At 41.4% G+C, this 20,594-nt stretch overlaps 2 protein-coding genes across 2 annotated transcripts in view; both read right to left on the bottom strand.

Moving 5' to 3' along the window:
• The window catches only part of Pon3 (paraoxonase 3), a 29,832-nt gene extending 15,833 nt beyond the window's left edge, over nt 1-13,999 (bottom strand). Inside the window, exons 1-4 of the mRNA XM_036182615.1 lie at nt 13,878-13,999; nt 12,263-12,333; nt 4,731-4,786; nt 90-255 (exon numbers count right to left, since the gene is read on the bottom strand). Coding sequence (XP_036038508.1) covers nt 90-255; nt 4,731-4,786; nt 12,263-12,333; nt 13,878-13,951 — 367 coding nt within the window. The 5' untranslated portion in view covers nt 13,952-13,999. The remainder of the gene's footprint in view (nt 1-89; nt 256-4,730; nt 4,787-12,262; nt 12,334-13,877) is intronic.
• Nucleotides 14,000-19,578: 5,579 nt separating this feature from the next.
• Nucleotides 19,579-20,594, bottom strand: part of Pon2 (paraoxonase 2) — a 32,841-nt gene continuing 31,825 nt past the window's right edge. Inside the window, exon 9 of the mRNA XM_036182684.1 lies at nt 19,579-20,352. Coding sequence (XP_036038577.1) covers nt 20,194-20,352 — 159 coding nt within the window. The 3' untranslated portion in view covers nt 19,579-20,193. The remainder of the gene's footprint in view (nt 20,353-20,594) is intronic.

The raw sequence follows: 20,594 nt of genomic DNA, 5'->3' as shown, positions 1-20,594 counted from the left end.
TGGGCTCTCCCCTTGAGAGGACGCTGAGAGCTAGGGGATCTATGAATCTCTCCCCCCATTTCCCTTAGTCTCGTTCACTGGGGTTTTACCTTTGTCAATGAAGGTGCTGATCCCATGTGGATTCAGTGACTCCTTGTCAAAGCCATCACTGATTTCCAGTGCTTGTGCCTTTGGGTTTTGCTCTTTCAGATCCATCAGAAAAATCCTTCCTGGTTTGTCTGGTGCAAAGTTTGGCATGCCTGGATATTTTAAACCCTTGAGAAAATTCGAGAGTCAATCTACATACATATGCTTATTTAAATAACATTTTCATGGGGAAGCCAAAATATCAAAGCCAAACCAAAATGTTCCAGGTTCTGCATTTCATTTTGATTTGGGGGCTTTTTCACTCTTTCAGCTATGGTCATTATCTGACCTGGGGAAGGGGGTCAGCAATGCCTTTCCAACCTTAACTGTGAATACAGGAAGAGTCACGTTTGAGATAAGAAAGCATTTTTAATTTAGAAAGAGTTGAACCACAGATTACAATGCCAAGGACCAAGCTATGTGACTTTCTCAGAGTCCTTTGGTCTGCCTAGGTCTTGGGGTGCTCATCTATAAAATGAAACAACTGAAACTTACAATGGCTAAGATCTTTCCAATCCCGATGTCTGATAGTTTCCTTTCCCAAAGCGTAGATAAGGAGCATGTGGTTTAAATCTATTGTTCTTTTTCTTCCATTATATTATGTAGTCATAAATAGTATCAGCCACAATCCAGTACAGGGTGCTAGCATCATATAGATTTATAATTTATTTTGTTCCTATAAGAGTGTCTGAAAATTCTAATTTGAATCCTGATTCCGATGAGCACAAAAAGTTCATTCTAGTACTTTTGACCGTGACCCTTTCTACCAATAGGCTAAGTATTTATCAATCAACAACAGACACCCAGAAGGTGTTAAACCTTTAACATGCTCTAGTTCCTTGTGTCAAACTTTGGGGTTAGTTTATGTTACACCAAGTACTAAAAGGTTATTTCATGCTCACATTTCTTTCCCATCTCTCTGATTTAACTCAAAATAGACCAGCTTCTTTCTTTGTCCTCAACCACTAATCTAAATATTCTCCTCTCTATTGTGTCTCCTTGTTTCTCTTTCTGCTCTTACCCTTGCAAACACATATACTTACTGGTCCTTCTGTTGCCCTCTCACATCAGGGTGGTCAGTAATTTCTGAGCATCCCTGTCCACATCTTCAAGTGTTTTGAAAAGATTTAATCATTTTTATTTTATGTATATACATGTTTGAGTGCATGCATGCACACCTGTGTTCCACATATGGGCCTGATGTCCTTGGTGGTCAGAAGGTAGTGTGGGATACCATGAAACTAAAGTCTTAAGATGGATGTGAGCTGCCATGCTGGAGTAAAAGCATTAAGTGATCTAATTGTTGAGTCATGTCTCTATTCTCCTTCAAGTTTTTCTTAAAATCCTCCTCATCATCCAAGGCTTGTACCTCAGTGTTGTTGGAAAGAGGTCTCCGAAGCCATCAGAGCAGCGATAGCCATTCTCGAAATTCCCTTCTTTGCCATACCCGAAAGAAGAGATAGGCAGGGCCTTACTTTCAGATTCTGTTTCTGGGCCAGATTCAGTCTCCACCAAGTAGAGCCTCTCTAAGGAAGCTGTCCCACTTGCTTTTTTAGTGGATCCTCTCTCTGCTCTTCCTTTGCTGGCCAAGATCTTAGGAAGGCAGATACTTTCAGCCAGAAATGGGGCAGCTACATCACAGCATCAAGCCAGTCAACATTCTAGCAGGGAGCATGGAAGAGCTCATGAGGAGCTATTGACACTTGGTGTCTGCTAGGAGAGGAGAAGTCAATTTTCTTTAAGACTATGGCCCCTGATAGGTCAACCAAGCTACATTGGATGGTCCCACACCAATGAGTATATTGAATCAACAGTCTACCTCTTGTATTCTGTCAAGCACATTTCTCCAGGTTGTGCAATAGTCTCAGAGTGTCTCCCTTGACAACTCTTCTCCTTTCTGTAGCTAAAGCCCTGGACACTGCTTCCTTCCTTCATAACAACAAGTTAGAAGCAGAGTTCTGAGACAGAACTTCTATTTCTGCCTCCTGGATTTGTCTTCCTTCTATTCTTATAACTCCTTCCTCCCTGTGCTACCTCCCTATAGCTTTCATTCATAATGCTTCAGTTATTCATGTCTCCCAGTGATTCCCACATATGCAAGTTTCCCCACAGCTTGTCACACTGGTGCTGTGGCTTACCTTTCCCACTCCGTCCTCAGGTCAGCTTCAACTTGTCAAAAACCAAAGTCAAATGTTATCAATCCAGACCCTCCCTCTTATGGATATCTATTCTCAGTTAAGACTGTCACTATTCCATCATACCATAAAATTTGATCCTTAGTTCCCCTCTCTACAGCTAATCTGTCACTGTCACTAAGTTCTTTGGCTCAGAGACTGGCAATACCAAAGCAGGAAATGTTAGGGGCATCTAGCCATTTGCCTGCCATTCATTGTACAGTCCCCTTCTGCTGCAGCATAAATATATGAAAGGGTATATGTGTGTCTCAAGGCAGCGCATCTCTACAAGTGCCTTGGTATCATGGAGACAGATGAGGACATTGCCATCCAAACAAAGAGACTAGAAGTCCTAAATACGGAAAAGATATGACAGGGGTAAGAGCAAGGTACTGCAAATGAACTTAGCTTGGAATGAGAGTGCTCAGGAAATTCTTGTGGGAACAGGCTTAGGTTTCTGTCCACGGCAATCTGTGGGGTTGGAATTGGTAGCAACAATCCTACAGTATGCTACTAACAGCACACAATTCCATTTCTACCTCTCATCACCGGAAACATTGACAGTCCCCTTGAGGCGAAGGCTTCTGATTTTCCCCAATGTATTGCAGGTATGTTAGGACATTCATTGAAACCTCCCACGGTCCTCATTCATCCTCAGACCTCATATGTTCAGTATTATGCTTGATACCTGGGGTGTTAATGAACACATCTAAGTCCCAGATTCAAGAAACTTAAAGTAACATGATGTCATAACAAGAACATATCCGGATAGGGTCATACATATGATAGCCCATCCACATCCAACCACAGAGCCAGGGAAGGCTTGCTGAGGAAACTGTGTACCTTCACGGAAGGCTTCACTGACAAGTAAAAGTTCACTGGCATGAGAGGATGACAGTCATCCTGTAGGCAAGAAGCGTGCCAAGTCTCCAGGCTGGGGAAATACCTCCCCTGTCACTTTAGAAAGGCTAAGAATATGTATTTGCCTAGAATCACTCTCTGGATCTGCAGCTTCTGAACACTGTCAAAAGAGGCAAGAAGGTTGTAGGAGAGACCAAGGAGAACAAGATGTTGACTACAGGAAGACGAGAAACAGAGCAAAGAGCATAAATCCCCAGCACTGAGTAGGAGTTGCTGGTTTACAGGGGGATCAAAAGAGAAGGCATGCTGACATCTCTCATGCACTGTTTGGTATGAGGATGTTTTCTTTCTGTTAAGTAATAACTCTGAAGCTCTGCTGCTGGAGGAAGCAGACGGTAGGAATGACAAACACTTCCTAACAGCAAAGGCATCTCCTAACTATATGGAATAATCACTTCTGCAGGTCTGTTTGGTGTAGCCCTGAAAAATCAAACTTGACAATCGAAAATTGCAGTCAAAGAAAAAAAGACTTTTCCAGACAGTTTTATTTTATCTTTGAATTTGGAAGAAAACTGAAGAAAGAGAATTCTGCCTCCCACCATTTGAAATTTAAGGAGCCCTTCTCTGTACTAGTTTCTGCACCCTTAAGAATCTGGAAATTCAGGCTGTGGTTCCTATAGTATGCCTTGCTTTGAGCCAAAAGTATTTAGGCTTAAAAATCATGCAAGTTAGTGGTTTGGAAAAAATGGGATATTTCCATATGCAATTCCAGCAACAGAAATTAATTCACACAAAAAGTATAGTAAATTCACATTTTCAAAATCTTGGACCCAATCTGTGGACTTAACTAGGCAGTAACTTTCATGACTGACATGCACATGTCCCTGGTTTCAATCTCTAAGAAACCCTCAAGAACAAAACCAGCAAACATAATCTCAGATCCTATTCCAATGTGCTATTGGCTTGATAAATCCATGACAATATTCAACATCTAATAAAGACACTACTCTTTTGTTTACTGATTCTTTTGTTGTTTTGGTCTCCTACTATAACTTCTTGGTCATTTAAAGTTTGTTGAGGTGGTATTGAGAACAAAATACACTTTCTTCTCTACTCATGGAAACACATTGAAGTCCAGTATTGATGTTAAACTCTTTAACATTTAGAGTGCTCCATGCATAATCAGTCATGGCAAGAATACTGGTTAGTGTGAAGATGACTATCAGACACTAAAGTACCACCCAATAAGGCAGTGATGGAGATGAGATGTAACAGGACAGATCTGAAGACCAGCCTGAGAGTCAAATGCACATCAATACACATTTATAGAGACCCAAGCCGAGCATGCAGCTGACCACAGGGAGCTGCCCACATGAGGCAACCAGAGTTACCCATGCCTGTGGTGTTCTAATTAGCCTTCCAGAGTGCAGTTTGGCTTTTGTAGTTGACTGTTTTACCCAGAGGTGGGATGAACATGTAGGGGTCCATCTGGCATCTCGAGCTGGAAACTTTAATGCACTGTCTATACAGCTATTGATGTGAGGATCAGAGCGGTTGGCAAATACTCACAGTAGAGATAAAAGCCAGCCCACTAGGAAGTATATCAATATCTTCAGAGCCATTCTCTGAAAACAAAACAAAAACAAAAATAATCACAAAAATGTGTATGTGGAGCCCTCAAAGAAGAAGTGAAATGGCCTAAACTTTTGAGTTCTTTTGGAAAATGCATTAACTGCTTCAACAATTCACTTGGGAAATAATGGTAACATCTGGGAAACAGACATGGCTGCTCTATTAGAACATCTGAGTCCATCTCTGCAAGCATTAAACTCTTCTTTGGAATTCCATTTTCAGGACAAAAGTACAAAAGCAAACTACCCTACAAAAATAGATTCATGTCCTAAGTTTATTCTTTAAATTACAACTTGCAGGAGATGTCCTGAGAAAGTCTGTGTTATTTCCCACGAAAGACTATTCCTTCCATACTGAATAACAAAATTCATCCATCACTGAAAAGCTTCCAGAGCAGCCTTCCTGCCAAGGGTTCCCCATTTTACAACCTGTCAGACCTAAACATGTACAACCACACTGAGAAATTATTCAATAGGAGATCTGTGTGATAATGATCTTGAGACAGGCTGTGGCAAGAAATTCATTTGAAAGACTTGGGTAAGTTTACTTTCTCCTTAAGAGCCTTGAGCATTTTTCTGTGGGAAAAAAAGTATCTAATATGTGAGCAGTGATGGACAGAGGATGGATTCTAATAGAGAATGAAGCCCATAAGACACTGGGGAGGGGCTGATTCTGTAGCTGATGATTATTGAATACAGCTAACTGTATTATTCTACAACATCAGAGCTCAGTCAAATGCTCCTCTGAAGATGAGACATTCATGTTATTCCACTGTGAGGCAAGGTGTGAATTCTTGCCCCTTGATCCTGGGGGAACTTAGAAGTTGCCCTGACAAGTGGAATGTGGTGAATATAATGCCATGTGACTTCCAAGGCAAAATGTCAGCCCTAGATGTCCTGGAGTAGTCACTCTCTCCTCTTCCTCCCTCTCTTTCTTCTTCTCCATCTCTTCATCATCCATTCTCTAGAGGATGTACCTTGGGAGCCCTGAAGGAAAATATAGAAGTCCGGTTTTTCAGAGCCACAAAGCACCAAATGTAGGGAACACACAAGATGAGAAAAGCCAGAGGATCCCAGGTGGCTTATTACCAACCTTTGAGTCATCTTTGCCAATGCAAATGAGACAATTGGACCTTCTTTACTAAGCCCTGCCAATGTTGTAAAAAAACAAAACAAAATAAAACAAAAAAACCCTAGGATTTTCTTTGTTTGTTTTGAGACTGGGTTTCCCCAGGTAGCCCAAGATGGCCTTGAACTCATGATCCTCCTGCCTCAGCCTTCCTAGCACTAGAATTACAGATGTGTGCCATTACGTCCAGCCTTGTTCAAAGTCACTAAGTGTGGGGCGGTCTGCTATGCAGACACAATAATTGGAACTCATGGGAAATGGTTACCTGGGGAAATGGACTAAGAGGCTGTCACTAGGCAACTGGGAGAGAACATGGGTGTATGAGGACAAGAAAATGAGAACAAAGCCAAAGAAAGTGTAAATTTGAACCAATAGAATAGTGAGCAGCATGTACTGACAACCAGGGATCGGGGAGAAACTAACTCTAACTAGTAATGTGAAAACTAAAACTAACCAGAGTTTCCCACTTCCTAAGCATTTTGATGCATCAAGATTTTTACCTATCTGTGGTGCCCAGATGGCTTGAGAAACTTGATGCTATTTCTATATGGAGTAGAATACACACAGGGAAAACACACACATCGAATAAAGCAATTTTCAGCATCACAGGTTGGTTATTTCTCCGATAATTCGCCCACCTCTCTGCTCAGCCCTTCTTGATTTCCTGTTGCCTTTCTCTCTCACTCTGTTCTGAATATGGAATAAGGTCTGTCCACCCCTGCCTGTTTCTCTTGGCAGGGCCAGCAACAGTTCAGCCTCGTGCTTTCAGTTTCCACCCCCACCCCCCACCTCCGTGCTCTGGATTCTCTGATCTGCGTCAAGTCATTCTTGAAAGTCCAGACTTCTGCAATCACCAGGTGCTCAACACTCCACCTGGTTTCTCATGTTCAACAGGTTCCAAACAGATCCAGAAGTTTCTTCCCTTTCTATTTTCCATCTTTCAATGGCAATGAATGGCACTTCTCTCCTCAGGTACCCAGAGCAGGGAACTTAGGGCTATCTTTGCCACCTCCCTTGTTTTTCTCCCCCTGGACACCACTTGTTTGTCAGATACGTATTCTTGGGATTCTACAATAGTTTCTTAGTAGGTCAGCTTTGCTCCGCTATCCCATTGTCTGTACTGACATTCATCTTTCTAAACTGCCAACTTGACCCTAGCATTCCCCTGATGAATGCCTGCTAAAGGTCTGCTGGAGCTCGCGTCTAAATCTCATGCTCCTTGGTGTAGATTCAAATCCATCCATACCTTGGCTGAGGCTCAGTTGTCCTTGATCCTGCCTTCCTGCATCCATTCTAGCCATGTACTGATGCTTCCTTGAGTAGTTTATGAATCATACTAGAGTTATTAATTTGTACACACACACACACACACACACACACACACACACACACACACACACGAGTGTCTTCCTCTCCCTCCTGGTTTGGCCTTTTCTTATACCTTCCATACCCCTAGTAGGATGCTGGGCATGGGGCCACTGTTTCAGCTTCTCAGTCTTTCCTGGGTTTGGCATCTCTCTTTATTTGCAAATATTGTGGTCTGTGGGTAACTCCATCATGACATTTTCACACTGTGACCTGTGCCTGCTTGCTGATTTCCTATTAGACTAAAAGCTTCCTGGGAACAAGGCCTGGGACTAATTCCATGTTGTATCTGTGTGTTCTACACAACCCTCGCCTTCTTCTGGTAGAGGCTCTCAATACAAGTCGTTTCACTTCATAAATAAGCATGTTAATAATGTGAACTTTGTCTCATTTTGGAGTGAATTGATATGAGTGTTATGTCTGAGGACAGATGTCCCAGTTTACAGTGATTTGATTAGGAGATTTCAACTTTCCAAAGACATGAAAACGAAACACATCCGGGAGAAACGTCACCCTTGATTCTGAATCCTTATCTTCACAGTTCTTGTTCGAGTCCGAGCCATATCAGCAGAGGCTGCTCCCATTCATGAGAGGAAATGATAGGCTTTCTACAGAGATGTTCCTGAGCAGCCTGTCTAGGAATGTGCTATGAGTTATGGGTAGGAAATACATTTTTCACTTACAGTATATTCAACCTAAAGGGGTTTATCACTGCAAAACCCACATTGCAATTTAGTTTCTTGCCTAAACAGCTATACAAGATTTGATGAGTTGTGTGATCTCTGATTTGGCTCCTTTTCTCTTTCAAATGTCATCTTATATATCTCCCATGATAGCATCACTCTGACCTAACCTGCAGTATCCGTGGGTGCTGTGGTTTATTTATTTATTTTTTAAGTGTTCCCGCAGAGTACAGAGAAGCTTTCAGTCCAAGGTAGAAGAGCAGCGTCAGCTGGACTGGCAGCATTCCCACTCCCCCTGTCCTCCTACACCCTTGTCTACATGGAATTGACAAGGTAAGTCCCAGGCATCTCAACAACAGGGAAGCCAGTGGGAGTGAGAGCTCCAGGGCTGTCCTCTGGGTTCTGCCTCATACCCGTCAGTGCTTGGCTATGGTCAAAACCCTCAGTTACATCGTTCTTGAAGAAGTACCTATTAAAGTTCAGCCTATCAACCCTACTCTGACTTGCCATCACTTCAATAATGTCTTTCTTTCTTCCATCATTCCCGGTAAGTGCCCCAAAAGAGTGTAACTCTAGAAGAGTAATTATATATGTAATTTTATTATTTTATATAGTTTCTATAAATTGTATATATGAATTATATCATTTTATATAAAATTATATATTATTTATATAATTTTGTCATTTCATTCCTTGAAATGCCAATTAAGTAAACAAATGGAATTCACTATGGAGTAATAGCACATCTTTGAGACCAGGGAGGTGCAGAGGGAAAGAAAAGCAGAAAGGCATCAAATACAAAACGGCAAACTTGACAAGCCTGCTCCCAAAAGCCCTAATGCAGTGAACTCATATTTCTGTGTAGCTTTGGTTAGAGGCCAAGAGATGCCATGTAACATCCTTGTTGAAATAATCCTCAATCCTCATAGGCTTGGAAAAAAGACGAAGTTACTCCAAAGGGAGAGAAGCCAGGAGATAGCGTTATGGAAGGAAGAACTGCTTTACCTTTCAATCTTCACGTTAAGAATGCTGAGGAGCACATTTACAATCCCAGTGCTTGGGAATCCAAGGGAGGAGGATTGCCATGCATTGGGGGCCAGCCATAGCTATATAGAAAGACTATCTATTTATGAATAAAATCAAATGATGAGAAAAGGAGCAGGAAGAGAGGGAAAGGAAAAATGAACATATGAAAAGGAAGAGATTTTTCCACTGATAACTTTGCAAGCTTGCTCTTTCCTGAGGCTGATAGCACAGGCCTGTAACCCCAGCTACTTGAAGGGTCCAGGCAGGCAGATTACAAGCACAAAGCGTGGCTGAGCTATACAACGAGTTCAAGACTAGCCTTTAAAGCTAGTCTGAGCAACTTAACAAGACTCTGAGTTGTAGAGTTGGGTGCTTGACTAAATATGCATGAGGTTCTAGGTTCAAGTCCCAGTAAACCAAACACACACACACACACACACACACACACACACACACACACACACACACACAAGGTAATAAATTAAATAACAAACAAACCAAAAAAGCCTGTCTGATTATAAAGAACGTAAAATCAGAACTTCCTTTAGCTATGCGCCTGCTGTACTCTGCTTAAAGTCCCTCAGTGTCCCTACACTGTTGTGTAAAACCTTCTACCATCAAGCAGTTTGGGCTTGTGGACTAACGTTTTCTTAAACATCTCTATTTAAATATCTAATCATCTTCTTTTGTTTAGTTTCCATTTAGTAATATTCTAGCTATTTGCATTTTCTATTGCAACAAAACTTTGCTGTAATGCCTATAATAAAACATGTTGTCAGTAGATAAGACATTATACATCAGCATTATACAACAAGGACTGCAAAGACATGGGAAAAAAACCATTGCAGCCCTAATCTAGGTGAACATCTGGACCATCAGGCAACTAACTCAGTCCCTCTATGTGTCAGTGTCATCCATGCAAAGCACTGATAGCCACATCTGCTTTTTAGATTTGCACCAAGAATACAGCAGGTGCTTGCAAAGGAGGCATATACCTTTGACATGGGAACTTCCGTTTTTAAAAAATAATCATCAGTATTGTTCTCTTATCAAATGGCCTGTGCTCATCCTAACATGTTCAGTTCTTCAAATTATAAAATATAAACATGTGACAGATGCAAAGTATGGCATATTATTTTTTTCTTCATCTCTTCTAAGCCAGCTTCCAAATGTTAAAACTATTTGGAGAATCAGGGCATTGACCTATGGTTTACAATATTAACTCTAGCTTTAGTTTTTCAAATTTAGTTGACTTATATAATTTGAGAATTAGAGTAGACATCAAAAATCCTCTAATATAGTTACCCCTCTAAACTGCTTGGCAAGCTCATGTTTTGAGATATATATGCAGGTGAGGGAGACTATTATTCTCTAAATCAATGGTTCTCAACCTGTGGGACATGACCCCTTTGGCAAACCTTTATCTCCAAAAATTCATACGAGTAGCAAAATCACAGTTATGAAGTAGCAACAAGAATGATTTTATGGTTGGGGGTCAGCATTCCATGAGGAACTGTGTTAAAAAGAGAACACAACATTAGGAAGGTTGAGAACACTGCTCTAGATAGTAAACAAGTGAGTAACTATCAAATTGCCTTATTTCGCATATTAAATTAAATCTGACACATTTTTGGAGATGTTTTTGGCTTTGTTTGTTGTTGGTTAATATGTGTGAGTGTGTGTGTGCGTGCGTGCATATGTCTTTGGTCCTTTATTGGGGCTTGAACCCAGAGCCTCATGTTATGCACAGGTCAAGCTGCTCTGAGGATACCTTGTGAGCTTCCATCTGGTGCTTGCTTCTTCCCAGAATGCTGTGATAGGACCTCACTAATCTTAGAAATTCATATATGGTGCATATGCTCACCCCCTTCCCAGCAGAATCTCTTGAACACTTTGGTTTCTAAAACACCAAGGTCACCAAGGGAGCAATCTCATTCTTCTGGTCTCCACCTGGCAGCGCAAACCATTTCTAAGAGCATGGAACAGGGCTGGAGAGATAGCTCAGCTGATACAGTGCTTGCCTAGCCTGACCAAGCCCTGGATCCTATTCCCACCACCACACAAACTGGATGCTCTATAGCACCCCTATTATCCCAGCTCTTGGAAGGTGGAGGCAGGAGGGTGAGAAGTTCAAATTCATCTTTGGCTCTGTATTGTGTTCAAAGGCAGCCTGAGATACCTGAGAAATGGTTTTGAAAATAAAACAAACAACAAGAACAAAGAAAAGAAAAGGTTATTCTCCTTTAGAAACTGGGATGAAGTAAGAGCAGAGAACCCAAACCAAAGAGCTCCTTTTCTGTTTTCTTTTTTTTTTAAATACATAAAGAAAAAGAAAATAAAAATTCACATCACAAAATACACTGTGTTATCCCATACCAATAAATAAGCCACAGTCTTTGACCCTGGGGAGTTTACAATCTGATAATGAAAGAGAACACAGCTCAGAAATAAACCGTGTGGTAGGCGTGGAGTCCACTGAGCTTCATGTGAGAGTGAGGAGGAAAGAGATGGCTCTGTGGCTAACTTCAGTGAGCAACCATGGGTGAGAAAATATCACAACGAAGGTGAGACAGACACAGAACACATTCTGAGGACAGTGAGTAGATTCTGGCTGAGTTTTTGTTTTCTTTTCTAGTAGCAAAACTGGGGGCTTGCAGCCTAAAGAAACACTATACCCAAAAATATGAGGTCAGTGGGGACAGCAGAGACTGTTGTCTGCTGGGTACTTGTGGAAGCAGAAGGGACAGAGAGGAAACCAATGCTCCTGAGATTTGTAACTAAGCCTCCAGAGGCCAATGGGCCAACTGTGGGTTGAGGAACCTCAGAAGGAATGGCAGGAGTGTGAAGTTGATGTCAATTAAGTCTGAATGAACAAAACTGGTCTCAGTGATGGAGGAAGAAGCCCCTCAGTTTGAGAGGCTGGAGATGTGGCTGCAGAGTTGAGATTAATATTTTTGAAAGACATCTAGGTAGGATGAAAGTCCAAATATACATGAGAAGTGTTTGCCAGAAGATGTTGAAGGAAAGGATACCTGAAGCCAATATTCTCAAGAAAGGGGGGGGGGAACTAAAGAAAGGGGGGGGCAGGAGCCAAGAAGCAGTAAGTGAAATTCATCAGAAGAAATGCCCTTTGCAAGAGGTAGTCTGGGCAAAGTCCTGCGCAGAAGCCACACCACCACGGAGTAACACGGAATTAAATCATTTAGCAGACATGGAATTGATGACCAAGAAATACAGCTGTCTGTCTTGGCCCTGTCGTGTGCTTACCGAGTCCTTCAATCAGGTGGCAGTTCTTCGGTTCTGTGGACTTTATTTCTCGCGATGTGGTAACTCTTTCTCTACAGAGAAGAATGAGAAATCAACATGATGAAACCAGATATCAGGACTGCATCCCAGGTCAATGTCTGAAAAGACCTGGACGGCCTCCAGTCACTTTCCTCTTGTGAAAATGATGATGCCAACGGAGGAGCAGGCAACGCCTTTGGTTTATAGTTACTTCGTGTGTCTTTCGTGAGCACTGTGCCCACACAAGCTGACTTCCCAGTTACCACTGAGAGAATAAAGCATGATTCTACACCAAATACAAGACCCCACTTAATGCTAAATAGAAATGCACAGTATTGTTCATTTAAATAGACAGAACAGCATTATATCATTCTCTTAAATCTTATCTATTATAAATCTTCATTTTCTCCCTTTCATCTCCTCATTTCCTTTGACTTCCTTCCTCTATCAGGGGGTTAAAAAAAATCCAAACTTCTATGAGGCCTCCAAGGACCTAAACCTGTAGCTTTTGCTCTAACTTTGATCTTTTCAACTAAGCTTATGCTGACTTACCTTAAAATATGTTCATTCATGGACCTGACCACCATTATAGCTGTTAGCTAACTTACTTTTCAGCAATGTTCTTATTTCTGGACTGAAACATCCTTCTAAATGTTAGGTATAACTTAAAATATTTATTAAACTATATTCATGAAGACTGAAGTTAGATTTATCTTTTGATCACTTGTAAAAGTGATCACATAAAACTCTTCAGGGATGGGGTTGTAACTCTGTGGAAGTGGGCTTGCCACCCTGGCTGTATTAGACACAGGTATGTGTATGTCCAAGCCTTACATTTACATTTGACAATTCTGTCATTTGTTGTTTGGGGAGCAAGTGGAACAGCAAGCACTCCCAAGCTGGATGAGAAAGTGTTGCCAACAGACATCAGATATCTGAACAGATTGCAGCAGTGAACTGAGACCAGCCCCTGCTTACAGACAGAATAAAAGCAGGATGGCAAGCAAAGACCTTAGCCCTCCCCCCCACACACCCAGGAATACACCTTTAAAAAACGTTTTAAAGAAAAGTTCTTTCAAACCAAACTGACTTTGCTTGAGATAGTTCTGGGGTGGCTGTCCCTGCTGAACCTTCTACTTCAAAATGTCAACCACCCTCTAAGCCAGTTCTGTCTGCAGAGTTCAGCTCTCTTCCTTGCTTCCCAGCACATCCTCCAGTGTGGCATGGGTTCCATAACCCCACACTTTCAGTGTCCCAGTCAGCTATAAATATCCAGCTGCTCGTATGGTCCCTCCCCCAAGTTCAGCACTTCCAAAGGACTTAAGTATCTCACAAGGTCAATGTATCAGAAAACCTGGAAAAGGTACCTAACCTTCAGAAATCAAATGCGGGCTTTCCTACCTTGGCAGCATAAAGAGGTAAGCAGTTCTCTGCTTTCCTAATGAGTAATTCTCAAAGCAAAGTTGACTGGTTGGCACTGAGGACTGGCACTGCTCATTTCCACCCGCTAGGAAGTTGGAAGCGGGTTGTCCTTATCCTAACTTGGACCAGAAGGGAAAAAGGATCAGAAGACATGTCCATGGAGCTGTCCACTCACCTAAATGTCAGAAGCCTCTCCCCTATTAAGGCCAAGCTGGCCCCCAGCACAGTCAGCACCACTAGCTTCCCCATGATGTCTGGGTGTTAGAGGCGATCAGCCTGCGCCTGGTGCTGCTCCCCGGAGAGGGCAGGGCAGACACGCTGTGTCCCCGCCCACTGATCATTCCCTTGAGCCCCGCCCGCCTGCTGCTCCTGGCAGGTCAGCCAGTCCCCTGGCAGCAGCAGCAGTCCCGAGGTCTTTGCTCTCTCCTGCTCCAAGCTCAAGGTCACCTCTGCGAGGGGGGCTCAAAGTCACTTCTCTGCTTGAGTTTCAAGGAAGCTTTAGCTCTTGGGTTCAAGACCATCTTTGCCGGAAAGATTCAAAGTCACCTTTGCGCTGTGGTTCAAGGCTACTTTAAGGCACAGATTCGAAGGCTACCACACTTTTCTGCCTGGGATTCGGAACTCGCAAGACTCTAGTCGGGATCAGGAGCCTATGACCTGTGGCTAAGGTCAGCTAAGCTCTTAGCTGATCTAGTTTGAACTCACTGTCCATGCAGGGTGAAGAGTTTGTTTCTTAAAGCCACAGAACGTAATTAACCTCAGCTCCACCAGTGGACGAAGGTGGGAGAGCTGCGTGGGAATCCAGAATTCAGAAACAGAGCTTCTGGGTTCTGGCAGGCAAGATGTGCGAGGAGTAATTTCTCTGAGCCCTCTCTCTAGAGGGGAGAAAATACTGAAAGCCAGCCCTTGACTCATCCTTCTCCAGGAATTGGAGCTCTGGACTTTGGCTCCGGAACTTCATGTGCCATCAGGATGCTGGACATGATCAGAGTCCAAGTCCACCTTTCTGGGGACGTGGAGGATGAGCCAGCAGAATACAATAAAAATGACAGTTGCCATGGGAGATTCTCACTCTTCATTCCTATGGATTTCCCGTCCTTCTGGTGAAGAGAACACTTTCCTCTCAAATAAACGGTATGACTGGAGAGTTTGAAGATGGCAGGACACTTGAGTTTAGGGAACATTGCCCCTTCAAGCATCATCTATTTGATTTACTAAAGGAGTAATAGCATTAAAATTAAGTTAAAAAAGAGCAATTTTCTTGAAATGTGAAGATTTTATAGGACTAGGATATCAAGAAGAAGGTAGCCCTTGCCATATAGGATACCTATGGAAAATATTGGGTGATGGACTGATGGCTCAGCAGTGGTAAAGAACAAACACTACTGCTCTTGCAGAGGACCTGGTTTTGGGGAAAATGTTATGACATTAGTTCCTTCTCAAGAAATACCTTGGTGCCAGGCAAAGCTCATTTTGTCCAGTACACAGTGTGCCAGTGGCTTACGTCTTTCAAGAGTTTATTCTCAAGCTAACTAAACAAAGAGAAGACAGACCCAGGTCTGGAGCCCACTTCCCTGAGGACATGGCATGAGGATGTGTATGGTATAAAGAAGCAGGTGAAATCGACTTGGAAGTGAGACCATTGATAATCAATCCACATATCTGTCTTTGTGACCCTTCACAGAACACATGATTGTTCAGGCTTCAGCAGGATCTGGGGATAGAGTATAGGGCCCCCTTGTATCAAAAGTTCTGAAGACTTGGTGTTCAACTCCCAGAAAAGTGATTAGGGCAAAAAGTAACTACCCATTGATCAAAGTGTCGCCCACAAAAGTATTACTAGTAGACCAATACACAGTTTCGTGGTTTTCAATATTAGTGATTAGTAGCATCAACTTGGAGAAAACAGTTGAGTACTCAGGAGGCTAGGACAGGAAGACCAAATGTCCAAAGCCAGGCTGGGGCTAGACTCTCTAGTGAGATTGTGCTTTTGTTTGTTTGTGTTTGTTTGTTTGTTTGTTTTTGTTTTAGGTGAAGCTGGGGGGTTTGAGCAGTAGCATCCCTTGTATACCATCCTCTCAATGTTTTGAATGCTTAAAAATTTATGTTGCTTTCTGTTTTAACCAGAAACACAATTCCTTGAACTATCAAGTTCTATTAAGAATTACAGACCTGGGAGCATGGGTCACTAATGGAGCATTTGCCTAGCATGCACGAGGCCCTGAGCTTCATCTCTAATACTACAAAATATAAAACTAAAAAAAAAATCTGAAAAATTATTATTAAAAGTTAGCAATGTGAAATTTTCTGTTTTATACATGTAAAGAATTCCAGGGCTATCTGGAGAGATGGTTCAGCAGTTAAGAGCACTGACTGCTCTTGCAGAAGACCCAGATTCAATTCCCAGTACCAAATGGCAGCTTATAACCCTCTGTAACTCCAGGCCCAGGGCAACTGATGTTTGTTTGTTTGTTTTTTTTTTTTTTCTGTTCTCCATGTACATTGTATGAATGTGGTACACAAATATACATGCAGGAAAAACACCCAAACACATTTTAAAACAAAAAGAATTCCCATTCATAGAAAAAGGTCAACACTTTTAAAGAAAACTAAAGACAAGAAAATTTAGTGAAACATTATAATTCTCCTTTTATATCTAAAAGGGCATAGTCATTCGTTCATTCATTCATTCATTTATTCAGATAATATCTCTCTATACAGCCCTGGCTGTTCTGGAACTCACTGTGTAGACCAAGCTGGCCTGGAACTCCCAGAGATCCACCTGCCTCTGCCTCCAGAGTGCTGGGATTAAAGGAGTGCATAATCACACCCAGCTATCAGGGTGTTTAGATTCACTTGTAACAAGAGAATAAAAATTAAACACATTGGAAGAAATCTTTTGAAAAGCAAGAGCAAGAGCTAAAAAACATATTTATGTGATCTCCTGAGCCTCCTCTTCTCACATGCAGAGGTTCTTCCATGAAAATTATTTCAGGAGTGAAGAGTGTGAGAAGCCATAGGAGGGCAGAAGAGGTGGGGTCAGTGCTAGAACTCTCCACTGCTTCCCTGCATGATATTTACCAGATGAGGTAGGTGCCTGCTTCAGGACAGGACTGAAACTGAGCAACTCAAACCTAGTGAAAGGATCATCTTCTGATTAATTATCAGGAATGATTAACCCATGCAAAAAATGAAAATAACACTTTATAGCTTATTTAATTTTTCTTTGTTCCTCATATTAAGTACTCATGTATCATAAAAGAGTTTCAAAATGAAAGAAGGCTGGGGCTGGCAAGATGGTTCAGAGATTAAGAGCACTGGCTGCTCTTCCAGAGGTCCTGAGTTCAATTCCCAGCAACCACATGGTGGCTCACAACCACCCATAATGAGATCTGGTGCCCTCTTCTGATGTTCTGCAATGTATGCATAATAAATAAATCTATTTTTTTTTAATAAGTAAAGGCTAAAGGATGGCTGGGTGGGTCAGAGTGTTTGTGAGCGATTCTGAGTTGGAATCTCCAAACCCAAATAAAAGCTGGGCATGGCTGATATCCCTGGAACCCAGTGCAAGCTGAGACAGCTTCAGGTCCATGAAGACATCTTAAGGCATGAAATGGAGAACAATAGAGGAAGACATTTGAATGCTCTCCTCTAGCCTCTGCAGTTACATCATGTATGTAAACACATACACACACACACACACACACACACACAGATGCACACACACACACACACACACACACACACACACACACAGAGAGAGAGAGAGAGAGAGAGAGAGAGAGAGAGAGAGAGAGAGAGCCATTGTCCTAAATGTGTCCCCTAGTAGTGCCAAATCGAAATTGTGGTTTCTGTTGCATTGGACAATGACTACTTAATCACCAAATCATTTCTCTCAGTATATGATCATAGAAAGGTCACCATAAATTAATACACATTATGCTTTCAGTTGACAAAACAATCTCTCATACCCATTGATACCCCAAGGCAGGATTCATTAAAACCTTTCTTGTATGCCAGAGATAAACAAGGCATGTGCTTATTATTAATGCATGCCGACTTTAGCACAAATGAAATTTTGAATAAATGAAATGGAAAGCAACTTAACTTGATACCTATTGCACTCTGGTATTTATTATGAGTGTGTCTTTTTAGATAGATAGCCATTGTTAACATCTCCTAAAATCGAAAACATTCCTTTCTTGGGTTGTGTCCTTAGGTAAACAATATTTAATCTTGCCTTATTCATCTGTGAACATTTCCCCCTTGGATAATGGAAGGAGCAAGAATCATTAATTTTCTTGACCTGAAATACACCCCCAATTTATTTTTAGCAGAATGAATTGAAAAATCGAAAATAATAAATAACAGAGAAATATAAATACAAATACAGGCTAAATGAGCCAGAGACCAAGTTTAAGACTACCTCTGCAATTTCCATTCTAAAGCCATTAAATCACTTCACAAAACACAGAATTCAAGTTGGTATCTTGGAAGGAAACCCTCAGCAGAACACACTCACTGTATACAATAGGGAATGGCTAACTCTGTAGTGCTGGTTCTTTGGCAGTAGCTTCATATAATTGCTAAAGGTACAGGGTCCGGCATTATAAACAGATTGATATTTACCCTTTGGAGGTGTGTGACCTTGACCGGCTGTGAAATGTTAACAACAATACAATATCGACATCTATTCCCTCAAGGCTGCAATTAAGATTAAGTGAAATAATGAGAGTAGTGTTTCCCAATTGTTGGACATTTGATAAGCAACTGACAAGCATCTTAATGATAATGAGGAAGATGACGGCAAGTGAAACAAAAGGCTTTGTTAAGCGACAATGGTGATTTGTGTTCAAGTTCTTTATAATACAATTTTAATAAAAAAAAACATAAATGACAACAGAAAGAAACGCATTAAATAAAGTCTCTCTTCAGGACTCTTCTTGGAGCTAGAGGGGGAAAATGTTCCACCTGTGATGTTGGCACCCTTAACCCTGACAGAGTGTAGTGCTACCTAAGCAGGCAGGCTTGAACAGCTGACCACACCTCTCCTGACTTCTGGTCATAGAACTGTTCACTGAGTAGGTAAGACATAAGATGCCAACTCCAAGCTTTTACCTCCTCTTTGTATGGAAAGTGGGCTTCTATTTAGGAAGAGAACCTACAGGAGATGCTTTTTTTTTTTTTTTGCTTTTTAATTTTTATTTATTTATTTATTTTCCTGTTTTCACTTTTTTATTTTTCTATTATCAGCTTGATATAGTATAAATTCTTATCCTAATTGTGAAATGTTTCATTGAGGTTTGCCCAGTAATTGAGTAAAACCAAAACTTATTATAAGCCACAGTCATCCTAGGGTCCCTCCTCCCTGCTATATAGCCTCCCTGGTTCTGTGGGTTGCAGTCTGATTGTTCTTTGCTTTATATCTAGAATGCATTTATGAGTGAGTACATACCATGTTTGTCCTTCTGGGTTTGGGTTATCTCACTCAGGATAATATTTTCTAGTTCCATCCATTTGCCTGCAAATTTCATGCTGTCATTGTTTTTCTCTGCTGAGTAGTATTCCATTGTGTATATGTACCACATTTTCTTAATCCATTCTTCAGTTGACGGACATCTAGGTTGTTTCCAGGTTCTGGCTATTATAAATAGTGTTGCTATGAACATAGTATGTATCTTTGTGGTATGATTGAGCATTTCTCAGGAGATGCTTTAAGAATTGAACATCTGAAGGCTGGTTGTGGCATAGGTAAGTGGATCTCTGTGAGTTTAAGGCCACTTTGGTCTACACAACAATTTCCAGGTCCAACAGAGCTATGTAATGAGATTCTGTTTCTAAGAAAAGGTAGATAAATAAAAATTTGAACTACAGTATTCAGTAGTTTGATTTTATTTTTCCAATAAAGAGCCCCTTTACATTGAGCTTTCATGAGAAATTAACATGGCCATTCTTGTCCAACCCAATTCCCTAAAAGTCACTTCCTTCCTGTTCTCCTGAGAATCTGCTTCAGGAATTAAACACAAACACAACCTCGGTTTTGGTTAGTCTTTAATACAATTCTAAGTGTATTGTAAATCGGTAAACAAAGCTGTAAGTACAGAACATCAAAATGTTATCTATCAGTAGTCCTGAACACGCACAGTCGTCACAGCCTGGGGATAGAAGCCACAGGCATTTTTATAGCTCGGCCTGTTTCAGTAGCTCCTACATGGTGGGGCATGAAGGTGAAACCCCTCTGTGCAAAACGCATTCACTTTACAAAAAAGCAGCTTCTTCTTTCTCCCTGGATTGGCATTTAAAGAAGTAACAATAATAAAGTTCATTTTCTTTTGATACTAAAAGTGCATCAGAATTGTGGGCCTTTCCTTATTGAAATAAAATTAACTATGCATGTGGTATATTCCTAGGTCAGTACTGATGGTTAAATTCCCTCAGAATTAGCAATTCATCAAAAGATTATTTTGCCACTTGCATGCCAAAAATACAATTTAGAGTTCACAGTACAAGGCTCGCTGATATAAAGTGCCTATAAGAAGTTTCCTATCATATACGGTCGCCACAGAACTTCCCTGGAGGACAGACCCATTGTTGATATACACTGTAGTCACTGATGGCTTCTCAGATAGAATGTTCTGGATGCGGAGAACCTACCCAGGAGATAAAAAGTATTAATAAAGAACTTCACACACCCATGCCACTCAAGCACCAATAATCCCTGTCTTCCCCAAAGACACGTGATTAATAAGGCATGCTGTTACAAACAGCAGTCGGTTACCAATCTCCTTAATGCTTAAATTAATGTACTTTATCCAGCCTACAAAGAAAGGACTTTTTTAAGCACCTAGTCATGCCATGCCAACATGGGATTTTGTGTGATTACAGCAATTCA

This window comes from Onychomys torridus, chromosome 3, assembly GCF_903995425.1.
Source record: "Onychomys torridus chromosome 3, mOncTor1.1, whole genome shotgun sequence".
NCBI classification, from domain to species: Eukaryota; Metazoa; Chordata; class Mammalia; order Rodentia; family Cricetidae; genus Onychomys; species Onychomys torridus.
Note: the sequence above shows the minus strand (reverse complement) of the source record. Positions and strands in the feature narration are given on the sequence as shown.